Raw genomic sequence first — 16,282 nt, forward strand, 5'->3', positions numbered from 1 at the left:
TTGATATTCAGTGGAACAATGATTGTATAAGTAAAAATCGATTTCAAATGTACCCAGTGTGGGAAAGAAGCATAGTCTAGGATTGAGCATGAACCAAATACAGGATTTGTTATTTTCCCCTGAATTGCGCAAATACAGCTATCACTTAACCTTTCTGTGCCTCAGTTTTTCTACCTCCAAAACAGTAGATTCTCCGTGTTGATTGTTTTGAATGTTAGCATTTTGGCCACTGTTTTGGTCATCTCCGAGTTCAGAATGTCTTTGGAGCTGACATGGTGTGAACTGACAGATCCACCAAGGATGGTGCCCGGAACTCACAATACTGTGTGTGAGGAAACAAAGAGAGCACTGCAAAGTGTTAAGTTTTCCTTTTTGCTTTAAAAAGATTTTATATATTCTATTGTAAGTTATGGAAATTAAATAAGGATTTTAAAAATCTACATCGAAAGGTCAATTTGATGGTGTGACATCTGACCTGACTTATTCAGAAACTATAATAACCTGGGAAATGGATCTATTTTGTTGTATTGAATTTACAATGAATGATGCTGAACTTCCTGTTTTCAAGCAGATTGATCTCGATGAACTATCAGACAGCATATTAATGTCAGAAAGTGCCAAACCACTAGTGCCAAAGGATCATATTGAATTGAAAAGTTCAGAATATCTCTTTTATTTGTCAGAATAAAATAATTTGATGCCACCCCCCCAATATTTTTGGCATTTTGGAAAAGTTAAAAGGTACTGCTTTTCAGTAGCACTTCTGAGCTTTTGTCTTTTTAAATGATGGGTATTATTTTCTTGTTAAATGGAGTATGACGACAGCCCTTTGTATCCTTGGCTTCCATATCAGTGGACACAAACAACCTCAATTAAAAATATTCAGGGGAAAAAAGCAATTAAGTGGTCAAATAAATTCCTCATTGGCTAAGAGGGAGCACAAAATGCTATTTACATAGCTTTTACATTGTACTGGATATTATACGTAAGCTAGAAATGATGTAAGTATATGGGAGAATGTATGTAGATTATATGCAAACACTACACCATTTTATATATGGGACTTGAGCATCTACAGACATTGATATCCCTGAGGGTCCTGAACTAATCCCCTGTAGATACTAAGGGTTGACTGTAATCATGAAAGAAGAAGAAAACTAGATAAAAAAATTTAAACATTGATTAACTGCATAAAAGATTGTTCATGTAAATGTATCAGGGGAGCTTCCTATTAGCATACATACATATTTGTTAATGGGTAAGAGTTACTTATATTTTGCTTTATAGAAGTAGTTATAGCATGTTGTAATTGCCTTACGTGAATAAAGAGGATATTAAGTTTTCCAGTAATATTTATTAATCTGTATGTATTTTTAAATAAAATAACATTACTAGCTGAACATGTTGCTCACCTCTTTACCCCCCTACTTGACATGATTTTATAGTTTCAGGTTCCCTATCCAATCCAGCAATAAAAATTTCCAGTTTTCTTTGTACATTTCCATAGTGATATAGAAAACTATATGTTTATATCTTATGGGCACATCTATGTTGTCTGGAGAAAGCATAGTCTTTCTTCTCTAGCATATGATTACCTCCTGATACAATGAAATGATTGTGTTTAATTTTCTGATTCATTTAATATAACTCTTTACATGATTTTTAGTTGTATGATATATATAATATCTTATATAAATATTTTAAACCCCTGGGAAACTAGAGGTTCATAACACTTTCTAATGCTCTATTTTCTTTCTCACTCACTCACTACAATTGAGTCTATGTGAATGCATAGTGAGCCTAGAGGCAGGGTATAATTACCTCCTGTGGATTTCCAAGACAGCCTGTTCATAGGAGTAGAGTCTCATCTTTTTCCCAAGGTGCTTCTGGTGGTTTAGATCTTCTGGCCTCAAAGTGAGCAGCCCAACACATAACCACTACACTACCAGGGCTCCTCTTTATTTTCTTAGTGTTCTGGTAATCTTTTTATTAACTGAGGATTGTGTTCATTTGAGCAAAAATATTTTTCCTGAGCTATATCCAGATAGACTTAATTCCTCAGTTTGATTAAGTATATACACAGAAATCAGAAACAAACATTTTCAGAAACCACAAAATATTTATATAGATAACCTTTACCATACACATTTTTGCCACAATGTAAAATTGTTTACAAAAAATTCCCTGGTTGGATACCACCAGATTGTTTGCTTACCTGCTGGCCAAGGACAGTGACTGTTGAGTGTTAGCTGTATACCTAAATACCCTGCCCTTAAAGGAACTTCTGCTCTGTTCTCTGTTGAGCACAACTCCCTACCCCATGTTGTTAGTGTTGTCAGCATATTTGCTGGAATATCCATCACATTTAATTGTATATTTTGAACCTCACACAATAATCTCAAAGGTTTGAGTTGTAGAGGTGAGACCTGAAGCCAAGAAAAAATAGAAATAAAATATTTAGTTACCTTGGTCTATATTTTCAGTTTAGAGAAGAGAGAAATTAATTCTAGCTCAAGAAATTTGAAGGAATTGGTATTGGAACTAGACCTTGGTAAACAGGATAGTAGAGCTACCAGTCAGGAAACAGACACGATAAATCAGTGAAGCTGTTTGAAATCTCATGATCTGCTCCTTCCCTTTAATTTGATTTACTTAATCACTTTAATAGTTTTCTATAATTGCTATGGCAAATTATCACAGACGTGGTGGTTTAACACAATACAATTATTCACTTAAAAGTCTGAAGGTCACTTGATTACAATCAAAAAGGGCTGATAGGATGACATTCCTTTTGCAGGCTCTAGAGGAGTCTCTCCCTGTCATTTTCAGCACCATGAGGCTGTCCTTATTCTTAGTTGGTAGGTCCTTTCCTCCAACTTCAAAGGTGATGATGTCGCATCTCTCTAACCAGTCTTCCATCCTCAAGTCTCATTCTCTGACTCTGAAACTTCTGCCCTTCTTACAAGGAAGCTTGTGACTAATTTGGCTCCATTTGGAAAATCCCCTGCTCTATAGGTTTGCTATGAAGAGTTCCATGGGAAAAAATATTGAATGATGCAGGAAACATCAAAAGAAGATGGAAGGAATACACAACACCACTGTACAAAAAAGATTTGGGTGACATTTCACCATTTCAAGAGGAAACATGATCAAGAACCAATGGACCAAAGAAAGACGTCCAATCTACACTAAAGGCATTAGCAAAAAATAAGGCTCCAGGAATTGACAGAATACCAAGTCCAATGTTTAAGCAAGCTGTTGAAACACTGAAGTACTCATCTATATCACAAGTGACTGGAAGAGGCCCATATGTGTGGTCATTCAAAAAATGAGGACATTATCAAACAATATCATTAATATCACATGGAAGCAAATTTTGATAGAGCTAATTATAAACTGGTTGCAGCACTGCACCCAAATTTAGGCTGAATTCAAAATAGAATGTGGAACAAGGGATATCATTGCTGACATTACATGGCTCTTGGCTGAACCCAAATAATACCAGAGATGTGCTAGGCTGAGTTTTATAGAGAAACAAAACGAGTGACACTCATATGTGTAATAAAGAACTTTATATAAAAAATGAATTTCTTATAGCAAGATAGCCCCATTCAACTCAAATCCATGGCTCACATGCTAGCTGGAGGCCCTTAGCCATATGCAGCTGTGTGTAGCAGATGAAGTGGGAAGTTAGAACACAGGGCAGGGAATGCATAGTTCTGGGGATCCAAGGCCCAGGAACATGGTAGGCACCAACAGTTCCTAGATGTGAAACATAAGACCTAATCACGCAGGAAAGTCCTTAAAGACAGGACAGCAAGCCATCCATAGCATCTTTTATTAAAGACTATGTCCTGATTGAGATTGATATACCTCCACACTCCACACAGGTCCATCAATTTGACATAAAATTTAATCATCAGATGCTTATCCATGTTTTATTGACTATGCAAAGGATTTTACTGTGTGGACCATAACAAACTATATGTAACATAGAGAAGACTGGGAATTCCAGAACACTTCATTGTACTCACGCAGAAACTGTACATAGACCAAGAGGCAGCTGTGTGAACAGAGCAAGAGAATAGCACATAATTTAAAATCAGGAGATGTGTACATCAGGGTTGTTTCCCGATACCTCATCAATCTAGATGCTGGGCAGAGTCAGCGAAGCTGGGCTGCATGAAGAACATGGCATCAGGTCTGGAGGGAGGCTCAGGAACAATGTGATATGTAGGTTCCACAACTTAGCTTGCTGAGAGTGAGGACTTGAAAGACTTGCTGATGATTAATGACTGCTGCCTTCAATATGGATTGCAACGCAATGCAAAGAAAACCATGATCCTTGCCACTGGCCTATAGACATCATGAGAAAGACAAGCTCAAAGTTGCCAGTGACTTCATTTTTGTCGGACCCACAATCATGCTCATGGAAGCAATAGTCAAGAAATCAAAAGACAGACTGCATCGGGCAAATCTGCTGAATAGTCCTATTTAAAGTGTTGAACAGCAAGGATGTCACTTTGAGGACTAAGGTGCTCTTGATTCACATCATGGGATTTTTAATCACCTAATATGCATGTAAAAGTTGGCGATTGAATAGGGTAGTCTGAAGAAGAACTGATGCAATTGAACTGTGGTGCTGGCAAAGATACTCCTTGGATGCAAGGATAGCAAGACTTCATCTCGCGTACTTTGGACATGTTCTCCTGAGAGACCAGTCTCTGGACAAGGATATGTTTGGTAGAGGAAGATCCTTGATGACACAGTGGCTGCAACAATGGGCTCAGACTTAACAATTGTGAGAATGGCGCAAGATCAGCCAGTGTTTTGTTCTGTTTTACAATGGGTCACTAAGAGTTGGGACTAACCCTATGGCACCTATATAATGACATCTATATATCCTTCCTTTTTATTGTGGAGTAATATTTTCTGTATGAATATACCATAGTTTCTAAAATCCATTCACCTGTTGATAACATTTGGGTTTCTAATGTTTTATTATTACAATAAAGCTGTTGTTGAATGTTTACAAGTCTTTTGCTTTCAAGAAATGAAATTTATTACAAGAAACGAAATTTTACTGAGGTAGATTGTCTGGATAGTATGGTTGGTATATATTTTTAAGCAATTACCAAATTGTTTTCCAATAGTTGTACCATTTTAAATTTCTAAAAGTTTATAAATATGTCATGATCAGGCTTGAGCACATATATTGTACAAAATTTGCACTTAAATAACTAAAGTGATTTGGGTGTTTAAGGAGCCTGGATCTTACTAGCACGGTATAGTAACATGCAAAGATGACACACTATGTGATATGAGTTGTCAGGTGAGAGAACTGGATAATGAATTTAGAGGAGTCTGTGGGTACAGTGATAAGAGAAAGCTGATTAGATATGGCTAGGCTTAGCTGGAATGGTTAGAACACTGGCGGAAATGAGCAGAAAGCAAATTCATTTTAGGCTAAATTAGTAAGCTTCCTTTTCTAAGTGTTCCTGTTCATATGAACGAACCACTGCTTTCAACTGTTCTCTGCTTCCAAGGGTCTCTGTTGGCTTCTTTATCAATTACTGCCAAATAAACAACCCTAAAATGAGTAGCTTAAGATAACAGCCATTTGTCCTTTCTCATACATCTATGGGTCACTTAGGCAGTTCTACTGATCTGGACTGAACTTGGCTGATTTCAGCTGGGTTCACTCATGGGTCAGTTATCTAGTTCACTGGGCAGATCTGCTACTTGACCAGGTTCTCATGTCTGTGGCTTGACTGGAGTAGTTAGGTTCACATTTCGGACTCACTTGGCCTCATCTTCCAGCAGGCTCACCGAAGCTGCTTCCTCATGGTAGTTTAGGCTAGGACTTGGTCAGCTATCACTGTACAAAGTTCTGTTGGTCTAGAACTGTAAATCTTTCCGGAAGCAGGAAGCAAACGACCGCGCCGTTCTTCCCGCTGGCGGACGCCGGGTCACACGGTCGGCCTTCCGCGCGCCCACTGCGCCTGCGTACGTCGCGCCGCCGCTGGCGTCACTTAGCCGCGTCCAGGTTCTCCGGGGCTGACTGCGCCTGCGCACGTCGCGTCGCCGTCGGCGTCATTTTACCGCGTCCAGGTTCTCCGGGCTGATTGCGCCTGCGCACATCGCGCCGCTCCTGGCGTCACTTAGCCGCGTCCAGGCTCTTCGGGGCTGGGTTAGGTCCTTGGTTCCGCAGTGGCAGGACCAGCGGCACTTCCGGGCAGGTCTCTCGCAGCGCTCACTCACGGGGGATGCCTGCACTTCCTAGTGGGTGGCGAGGACGACGGCAGCTCGGCGAGCGGAGGAGTAGGCGACCCAGGGGCTCTGTGCGGAGGTGCGGCCCGCGGTGACCCGGCCTGATCGCGAGTGGCAGTGCGGGGCCCGCCTGCCCACGCGGCGAAGACGCACCTCTCCTCGGGCGAGCTCGGAGGGCCAACCTGTGGGCCGGCCCGCCTGCCTAGGGCCGGTGGAGGGTCCCTCAGGAGCGACTGGCTTTGTTTCCTTCCTCGGGAACAATGAGCTGCGCGTGTTCCGAGGAACCCCGCCGTGAGTTAAATTCTCTCAGATTCCCAATAACCCGGCGTGGGCCATGCCCGTGCCACATACTTAGTGCATTGAACAGCCACCTCTTCTCGCGAGGGCTTTCAGAAAACGGTGCCAGCTACGGTGTAGGTATTATCTGACAGGTCAACAAGCCATGTCAGGCTGCTACAAGGCAAAGTTTTGAACTAATTATTTAATTTTCCAACTTTCATAAAACCACCGAATCCTTGTATCTGTCTCCATACAACTACACACATCTAAATATAGCAGGGTAATTTTAAAAAAGCATTGCTACAACATCATAACACCTTTACTGAGCAAAACTATCAAAATATGAAGATATTATTTTTTGACGTAGCCTCTTCTATGTTTATACACACCTGAAAGGTGAGTTACCATCTTTTAACCCTTCCCTGAAGACTTCTGCTGCCTTTCATGGACACCATATCAAAATGGCAGTTTGGGCAGCCACAAGAGGAAGCATTCTTTAAACTGGTTGCAAAGCTTCACTGATTCAAATAGCTGCCCACTGAGTTTTGTTAAAATTTTGGTGTTAGCCTTGACCTCAATTGTGTTTTCTCTTGGCACACAAAATTCTGTTTTCGGAGCTAGGACATGTTATTACTGAAAGCACTTGTTAGTAGACACACTAAATGAAGAGACTTGTTTAACCACATTTTCTTAGAAATAAACTTGTGTATGTATGAATTCTATACCTTGTGGCTTACCTTCATATACTTGCCTTTGGTTTTGATTTCATTCATGCTTTTTCTAGGTTTTTATTTCATTTAATAAGGGACTATATATTGCTGTGTTTCTAGACGTCTTATATGTCTTTTAAAAAATAGAATATGAGAACAGATCGTTGTTTTATTCTTGTCAGCTATTAACGTAGTATTGTGCACATGCTACATTTGGTTAGGTTTCAGACAGTTTGTAAAAATAATGAGTGTGATAGCCAGTAACTCAGCCTTTTTGCCTATTTTTGCATTTCTTATTTCAGGCTGGAGCTGTTCTGCCAGGGTTTAAAAACTTTTTAGATGGGAAAAGGGGTAGTTTTGAAGAAGATAGGAATGAATAAGTCATATTCTTCCAGGCTTTTTTTTTTATTCCCCTCCTTCCCTCCAGGCTTGTTTTCATAAGACCTTACTAAACTTACATGTAAGTTAAAAGTTTTAAATTTATAAACAAAGGAATCTTAATCCGAAAGGGATCACAATAAAGGAATCTGGATAGAGTGGGAGAAAAATGTAGAACAAAGCTCAAAATCATTTTAAAAAAAAACCAAACCAGGTTTACTAGTTTTGTGGATTACAGGCCTTAGTCACTCTTTCGGTCTGGAAATGAATTCACCCTTCTGGTTCATGTTCAGCCAAACAATACAGAAATCTGTAAGTAAGATTGCACATACTCTGTAGAATAACAATCCATTGACATCGAAAGGGCAGCATTTGCCGGAGGACAAAATTCAAAAGGCAGAAAGGGGTCAGAAAGAGGGAGCAATAAAAATAGAAAGCACAGGAAGTGGTTTAAGTGATGTTACATTGTGAGGATTGCAATCCTTGTGCAACACTGTATGAACTGTTACATGAAAAAACTTGTGCCATGAAAACCTTCACCAAATTCACAATAAAATGTTTTGTTTTTAAAACTACCGTAGCTTTAGAAACCTTATGGGGCAGGTATACTCTGTCCTCCAGGTTTTCTAAGAATCAAAGTTAGCTCGATGGCAGTTGTTTTGCTCGGTATATGAGGATTACAGCAACAATCTATGCTGGAGTTCTCTATGAAGAGTGAAGCACTTTCTAAATGTAAGGATTAAATGTTGTCATAACTGTCATTCATTACTATATCCTTCAGAGAACCTAGCATTGGGACTTTCATTTAAATAAGTGCTCAATGCTTGTGACTGGAGTAATAAACACTTGATAATTGCATGTGGAAATAAAGAATCCAAAATTAGGTTTGGAAGTTTAAGTTTTCCAATAGTTGTGTTATTTTTTTAGAACAGGATTCTGAGGTGTTATTAGTACGTGCTCTTTTTACAAACAGTTTTATTGTTATATAATCCACATACCATACAGTTCAGTAGTTTATTCACATCAAGAAGAGCTGTGCAATCATTACCACACGTAATTTTAGAACATTTTCTTTTTTCTTGTACTCATTGTTATTAGCTCTCCATTTCCCTCCAATCTTCCTTGCCATACCCCAAGAAACTGTTAATCTAGTTACTGTTTCAATAGGCTTACCTATCCTGGATTTTATATACAGAAAAACATACAATAACAAAAAAAATGACCAACAAAACAAAAAATCAGAAAAGCAGAAAATATTACAAAGTAAAACAAATTTAAAATGGGTCAAAGGGAACTCAAACGATAAAGTACCAAATTTGAACCTAACTGAATCTTCAGTAATCTGCCTTCCAGCATGATAGCAAGACTATTCACTTCCTAGTCTGGTCAGAGGGGACTCACTGGAGGCTTCCTCTACTTGTTTTGCCTCTTCACTTTTTTTTTTTTTAACTGAAACAACTTTTTATTGGGTCAAGATGGACATCAACTAAGATAATTATATTTTAATCTAACTGTGGCACCATAATCAACTTTCAAATGCTCTGTCTGATAACAAGGCTCTTTACGCCCCTCAACTGGTCAGAGGGAATTCACAGGAGGCTTGATTTACTTGTGGACCCTGCACGTGGATTTTGAGCTTCTTTCATCCGTAGCCTTTTGCAGTCCTGGTGTTCACAGTTTACTTACACGCTGTAACCTCTTGGTTTGCTCTCTGTACAGTGCTGCAGTGACATTTTATTATTGTGTACCTTAGAAAGAGTGCATGCAAACCACTCAGCAGTCCCTAGGTAGGCACCTAGTATTAAGAATGAGTTAGACTTGTTTTTAAGATACACAGTATAAAACATAGTTCACTTGTATTAAAAACATTTGACTTTATGACATTTTTTCCCTTTTCATTAGAAGATAATAAACATCAAGATGGGGATTTTTGATTGGTCTATGTTTTGATAATTGAACAGGATAGACTTGCCTGTTGTAGAACCTCATTCTCATACCCAGCCGTAAGCATTTGTGCGTGCCTAATTGTATTTGTGTAAATAAGCTTGAAGTAGAACAGCTATATCATTTTTTTTACAAGAGCCCTAGATTAAAATACATTAGAATTTGGTAAAATAAATGAATTGTTTCAAGTTCTTTAGATTTTTATGGAGCCAATGGGCTGCTTATGGTCCCACCATCTTACCCTTCAGTAGCATCCTACTGACCTTTACTGAAGCACTGTCTGCCACAGTGACTTTTTCCAGAAAAACTGCAGATGAACTCACAACTCAAAGCCTTGGCACTTGCTTTTTCTCTTTTAAGACTGCTTTTCTCCCAAGTCTTTTAAGCCTTTAGTCTGTGTTACCTCCTCAGTGAGGTCTGTTAAGCACTGTAATTAAAAAAGACTAAAGTCCTCCTTCCCCAAAACCCCTTTACATACTTCACATTTTATAGTAGTGTTGACCATCTTCCAATAGCTGAGAAGACTTCAGAAAGGTTTTGAAAAGGGCAATTGAAATATAGTGAAACATGAACTTTAGGAACCCCTAATGCCATATGAAGATCTCACTTGTTTTGCTTTGCCTTGCCACGCACTACCTCTAATGGAAGGTAAATCTCACCAGGCAGGGATCTTGTCCTTTATGCACTGTTTTATCCCCTGTTCTAGAATATAGTAAATGCCCAGTAATGTCTTTGGATTGTGTAACTCAGATAAACACTTGTCTACAGGGAGCTCAATGAAGGGTTTATGAGTTATGTACATAAATAGCTGTCATACAGGCTGAAATATAAGTATCCCAAGAGAGCCACAGGTACATCTGAGGGGTGTAGGTTTCAGCTGAGGCTCATTGAGAAGGCGCCTTTTGAACGGGGCACTTTTCAGTTGAAACACATAGTGTGAACAGAAACATGGAAGGGGGAAAGTAGAAATAGATTAGTGTGTTGGCCTTTTGTATAATAAAGTATATGATTATTGGAAAGTAACATTTAAGAGACAAGTTGGACCACATAAGGAAAGATTTTAATTACCGGGTTACAAAATTTTTACTTTGGGCTGTGTTTAGAATGGGCCGCCACTCTAAATTTTAAGCAGGAGAATGACACATACAGTGTATGGTAAGTTAGCATTGACTTCATCTGTGTCCATTTGGGTAGAGAGAAGCAGAGATGCAGGGTTTAGTTTGAGCACATGTGAGGCTGTATTTAGAAGTGAAGTCCATCTGACACTCGTGGCACGCATGACACTCAGGCATGATTAGGTTGCTGATGGTTGCTGAACACACCAAGGAGTAGATTGAACAGAGACTGAGAGACTGGAGTGAGCTGGTGCTTGACGAAGTAGGGAGGGCAGAAGGCTGAGAATGAGGTGATACCAGCCGTGTGACAAGTTAGTTACCCTCTTTGACAAATATACATACAATTAATGTATGATTTTTAAAGTTTACGAACTTTGGTGGTTGTGTTTCTTACTCTAAGCCATTTTACAAAGCCAGAGTTAACTTACGATTTCCCTGTAGACTTCAGAAGGCCAATCCATTTAGTTATATTACATGTTCTCCACATTGTAGACGTAGGTGAATTAATCTCATCTTATTTTCTTTGAGATATATTTATTTCATCCTGTAGTCCACATAGGTATTTGTAAATATTAGTAAATTAAGTTATAAATGTTTATAAAATAAACAATGGAAATCTTAAGAGTTTAAAATTTAAATACGTTAATTTTAGAATCTATCTGTTGAATCCTTGAGGGAAGGACCTTTTGGTCATCTTTGTAACTTTATTGTCTGGCACGTAGGATGTAGGGAGTCTGTTTATTGAACAGATTGTCTCCCATAAGCAACAATAGGAGTTGGGGTGGGCTTTCCACTGTTTCGACAAAGTAAAAAAGGATAAATTGCTTACTGCAGCTCATAATGTCTGCTTTGGGAACCTAATTGAAGTGAAATTTAGCAAGTTTACTTGTTTAGTTGTCTTTAAGCCTGGTCCTGCTTTATGGCTAATTAAAGAGTAAAAAATATGTTTGTGACAGCTTTCTGAACTGCCACTAGTTTGGGTCACCAAATGGAAGCAGAACATTACTAGGTTTCAGAATAAGGAATCAATGCATTTCTTTAGGGCCCTCAGGTTGATATCCTAGGTTAAAGGTCGAATGAGATAATTCATTTACTTAGCTTAGTACCTGTAAACTGCTTTATTATTTAAAGCCTTACAAAGTGTATGTTGCTTGTCGTCCTCCCCCGCCACACTCATATACCCCACAACTGGTATATAGTTCCACCAGTGAACAAATAGGACCAAATTGAAACAAAAAAATCCAATCTAATTTTAAAAGGCTTTTATGAATCAAGTTTACCAGTATAAATAAGTACCTTCCCACCTACCCTCCTCCTCATCTCTGGGTGTTTGCTTTGTTTTTAAGATTCTGTTGTAGTAAAAGGCACGTAGCAGATGTTTGCCATTTTAACCATTTTTAAGTGTACAATTCATATAGTATCACCTCTGTCCATTTCCAAAAGTTTTTGAAATGAGTGCTTTTTGTGTGGAATTTTTTTCCTGGATACTCAGTAGTTTATTTTAGGATAAGCTTGGATAAATTGATAGTTACATTTTGATGTTTAAGAAGGCTTCAAAAATATGTAGAAAAAATAGAGTAAAAGATAATGGGATTTGGGAGTGGTTGAAAATGCTTTTGTAACAGCCTGACATGTGCCTGACCTTGAGCTGAGAGTGGGCTCTCAGTAGAGGCAGTGGTTACTTGCCTTTGAGGCAGAGTAGAAGTTCTCCATAGGGGTCGGAAAGAAAGGGTGATCTCCACGTGTGCAGAGTAGAAGTTCTCCATAGGGATCGGAAAGAAAGGGTGATCTCCGCGTGTGCAGAGTAGAAGTTCTCCATAGGGATCGGAAAGAAAGGGTGATCTCCGCGTGTGCAGAGTAGAAGTTCTCCATAGGGATCAGAAAGCTGGCAGCGTTCAGAAGCAGCCGGCCAGTCCTTCCTTTGAACCTTTTGTTTAGTGACTCAGTGCTTAATCATCTGAATTCCCTAAGGGGAAGCTACTGTTTTAACAGTCCACGAGATTGGAAGGAAGGTCATTTGATGAGAGCCAATAATCTTTGTCGGGAAATGAAGTAGATGAAGTGAAGGAAAGATCTGGCCTGACTTCTTTATACTCTAGAAAGCTCTATATGTGTGATTGATCCAACTGGGAACATTAGAAAATCAGTTAAAAAAAAGAAAAGAGCTCTTTATACTTTTGTCTTTGAAACTTCCCATAATAAGTAGATAAAATGGAAAAGAAAAAAGGGTTTTAAAGAGCTCTATGAATAGAGTAGAATTACTCCACACGGTTTCCGAGACTAACTTTTTATGGAAGCAGACTGCTTCATTTTTACCCAACAGAGCAGTTGATGGTTTTGAACAATCAACCTTTTATGGTTAGCAGCCCAACACGACTTACAGAGCCACCAGGGCTTCTGAATTTTCAAATTGCTTTTGTTATTGCTAGGTGCCACCAGGTCAGTTCCAAGTAATAGTGACTGTATAACTGCCTAGACTTGTCCATCCTCACAATTGGGTCGTCTTTTTCCTTCATCCTCCACATCACCAAGCAGAGTCAAGGCAAAACAAAACAAAAACAAGGGGGTTGTGTTGAGATTGGAGCCTTTATAGTCTGTTGGGATTGTAAACCTGTGACCATAGGGTGACAGTGCCATCCTGTGAGGACCTCACGAGCAGAATGTACTTGAAATGAAAGCCCTTGAGATAATCCTGTCTCCCTTTTTCCCTGCCCTTCACCCAGGACACTCTACTGACTTTTTTAATGCGTGCACACTTAGCAAAATGGCCACTGCTAAGCAATGTGGAGTTGAGACTTCTCTGATGATGCAGAATTGTTCATTTATGTTTTATACTTCACATTAGGCATCAGATTATGTGGTGACTGATATGGGATTATATGTCTGTCAAAACTGAGCTTTCAATTGCTCTTAACTTGCTCACAAAACTGGTATGACTGTAGCTTTGCGCAGTGGCAATATCGTAGCCAGTGAGGTTTATCCAAGGCGCGATTATTGCTAATTGAAAACTTTTCCCAATACCCCGCCGTGACGACTTGAAATATAGTCGGCATTGGCAATTTTTGACAGTCTCTACAGAGAAAAAAACAAACAAACTGGTATGACCATATCCTAAACAACTGGGAATAGAAATACTATTATGTCCCAGCAATCCCTTACTTGTTATATACCCTACAGAAGTAGCACAAATAGGTATTTTTGTGAGCACTGCTCATAATTGCAAAAAGATAGAAACAAGCTAAATGCCAACCAGTAGGCCATCTATAAACAGATGTTGGTACACACGCTCAATGGAATGTTACACATCATTAAAGAATGGTGATGAAGCTGTAAAACACATCATGACATAGATGAATTTGGAGGACATTAGGCTCTGTGAAGTTAGTTAATTACAAAGGGGCAAATATTGTGTGAGGCTGTGGGGGATTAGGGGGGGCGTGGAGTGTAGACCCAAAGCCCATCTGTAGACAATTGGACATCCCCTCACAGAAGGGTCATAAGGTAAGGTAGAGATGAGCCATTCAGGGTGCAGTATAGCATTGATGAAACACACAAGTTACCTCTAGTTTTTTAAGGCTTCCTTCCCCCCACTATCATGACCTCAGTTTTACCTTACAAATTGAATCGGACCAGAACATGCACACTGCTACAGAAAAGGGCCCACTACACAGGGAATCCAGGATAGATAAACCCCTCAGGACCAACAATGAGAATAGAGATACCGGGAAGATTAGGAGAAGTTGGAGGGAGAAAGGGGCATTGACCACAAGGATCAACATATAACCCCTTCCCAGGGGGATGCACAAGGGAAAAGTGGGTGAAGGGTGACAGAGGATGGTAATAAGATGAAAATAACTATAACTTATCAAGGGCGGGTGAGGGAGGGGGAAATGAGCTGATAGCAAGGGCTCAAGTAGAAAGAAAATGCTTTGTAAATGATGACAGCGTATGTGCAAATGTGCTTGACACAATGGATGAATGTATGGATTGTGATAAGAGATGTAAGACCACTAATAAAAGTATTTAATAAATAAAAATGACAGGAAAAAATTGTGTGAGGCCATTGTTATAAAAGACAAATTCAAGATAAAAATTTTTGATAACAAAAAACCAGATTTTTAACGTAGGGGTAGGAGAGAAGGGAAAGCAAGGACTACATTGTAGAATGTTGTTAGCTAAGTTGAAAGAGAAAGTGATAAGGCTACAAGAGAAGAAAAAGAAAAAGGTGAGCAAGTTCTTGGAAGGTCTGATAAGTTGTTTAAATTGTTAAATACAAAAATGCTGTGAAGTGTAAGCCCGCACCTAATTCACAAGAAAAAAATTAGTTAAGTAGTAAAAAGGTCTGCATTGAGCATAGTTCTTTTTAAAGAACTACCTATAAATTGAAAGCTTAGATAGGAACTTTAAGTTGATTTGGGACGAACAACTCAGGAAGGAAAGTTGTGAATGGGTGGACAACTTGAAGAATGTAATTAATGTGAATTGTATAAGTAAAAACTGTTGAAATATTTGTTTTACTAAATACATTATCAACCACAAAAATTTAAAGAAAGGAAAAAGAAATATGTGGGAACCACAATCTTCTACACAACATACAAATTAAAATGCTGCCACTTTAATGCCTGGAGTGGTATCTACACAGTCCGGTGATGCTGTGTTTACGAGCATAGTTTTTCCTAGCCCTTGTTTTATGTCTCCCTTGAAGGTCAAAAGCGGTCTTCGGGCAGTCAGTGAATGAACATAAACACATACAGAATATGTAGGGTTGGATAAAGTAAGAGGCAGGGCGGATCAAAGACATTGTTAATGGGGCAAGGTCTCATCACTCGGAGAAAGGAAAATTAGGTTAATGAAGTCAAAGTGATCATAACTGAATTACAAATTAGTTTGAGGACTAAAGATCCTAAAACCAGGAAATTGTAGGCAGTTAGTTATTAATCATCATCAGCTTACATACTGTGTTTTCTCTGCTTGCTACATTTCTCAGAGCTTATGAACTGGGTATTTAGAAAGATTTTTTCCCCATGGGTTTCCGATAGAAAGGTTTTTGTAGGCTCCTGTGGTCCTGTACTTCCCGTTCTAGTCGTACTGCCTTACTCATTGAGCCTTCTGGTGCTGCCGTCCTGCAGAGTGCTCTGCTCTAGTGCCACGCCCCACACCTCTGGTAAGCATTCATCGGCACTTTTGTCAGGCTGTACTAACAAAATAACTGAAATCTGCCTTCTCAATAAACCCACTGGCATTGAGTTGATTCTAATTAAAGTGACTCTATAGGACATAGTAGAATTGTTCCTTATCCATTCTGAGACTGTAAATCTTTGTGGGAGTAGACATTTCCCTCTCTTGGGGCGCCTGCAGGGTTTGAACTGGCTGTCAACCTTGTACTTTGCAGTCAGATGCTTGATCCACTGTGCCACTAGAACTTCTTGCCATTTTTCTATTCTCCTTAATGAGTATATTTTCATATTCTTAAATCCATATATATTTCTAATAAGTAATGAAAACTTAAGAGTAAACTAATGTTTAGTTTCTATCGATTCAAAAAGCACAATTGTGAAATTTATATATTTAAGTTAGATTTGTATA

The 16,282-nt window shown here is 39.0% G+C and overlaps 1 protein-coding gene and 1 non-coding gene across 4 annotated transcripts in view; both read left to right on the plus strand.

Annotated features, from left to right (window-relative positions):
* Positions 1-6,155: 6,155 nt before the first annotated feature.
* The window catches only part of NIPA2 (NIPA magnesium transporter 2), a 28,666-nt gene continuing 18,539 nt past the window's right edge, over positions 6,156-16,282 (plus strand). For 2 of the 3 annotated variants that reach the window (XM_075535399.1, XM_075535403.1), the window contains exon 1: positions 6,156-6,561. Coding sequence is in view for 1 of the 3 variants with exons in the window: in XM_075535403.1 (XP_075391518.1) it covers positions 6,531-6,561 (31 nt within the window). In the remaining 2 variants the exon portion in view is untranslated. The remainder of the gene's footprint in view (positions 6,562-16,282) is intronic. The other variant, XM_075535401.1, reaches the window with a different exon arrangement.
* On the plus strand, positions 13,637-13,777 carry LOC142431290 (U4 spliceosomal RNA). Its single transcript, XR_012780817.1, has one exon. It is a non-coding gene; the product is annotated as a U4 spliceosomal RNA (small nuclear RNA).

The sequence above is a fragment of the Tenrec ecaudatus genome, chromosome 17 (assembly GCF_050624435.1).
Source record: "Tenrec ecaudatus isolate mTenEca1 chromosome 17, mTenEca1.hap1, whole genome shotgun sequence".
Lineage (NCBI taxonomy): Eukaryota > Metazoa > Chordata > Mammalia > Afrosoricida > Tenrecidae > Tenrec > Tenrec ecaudatus.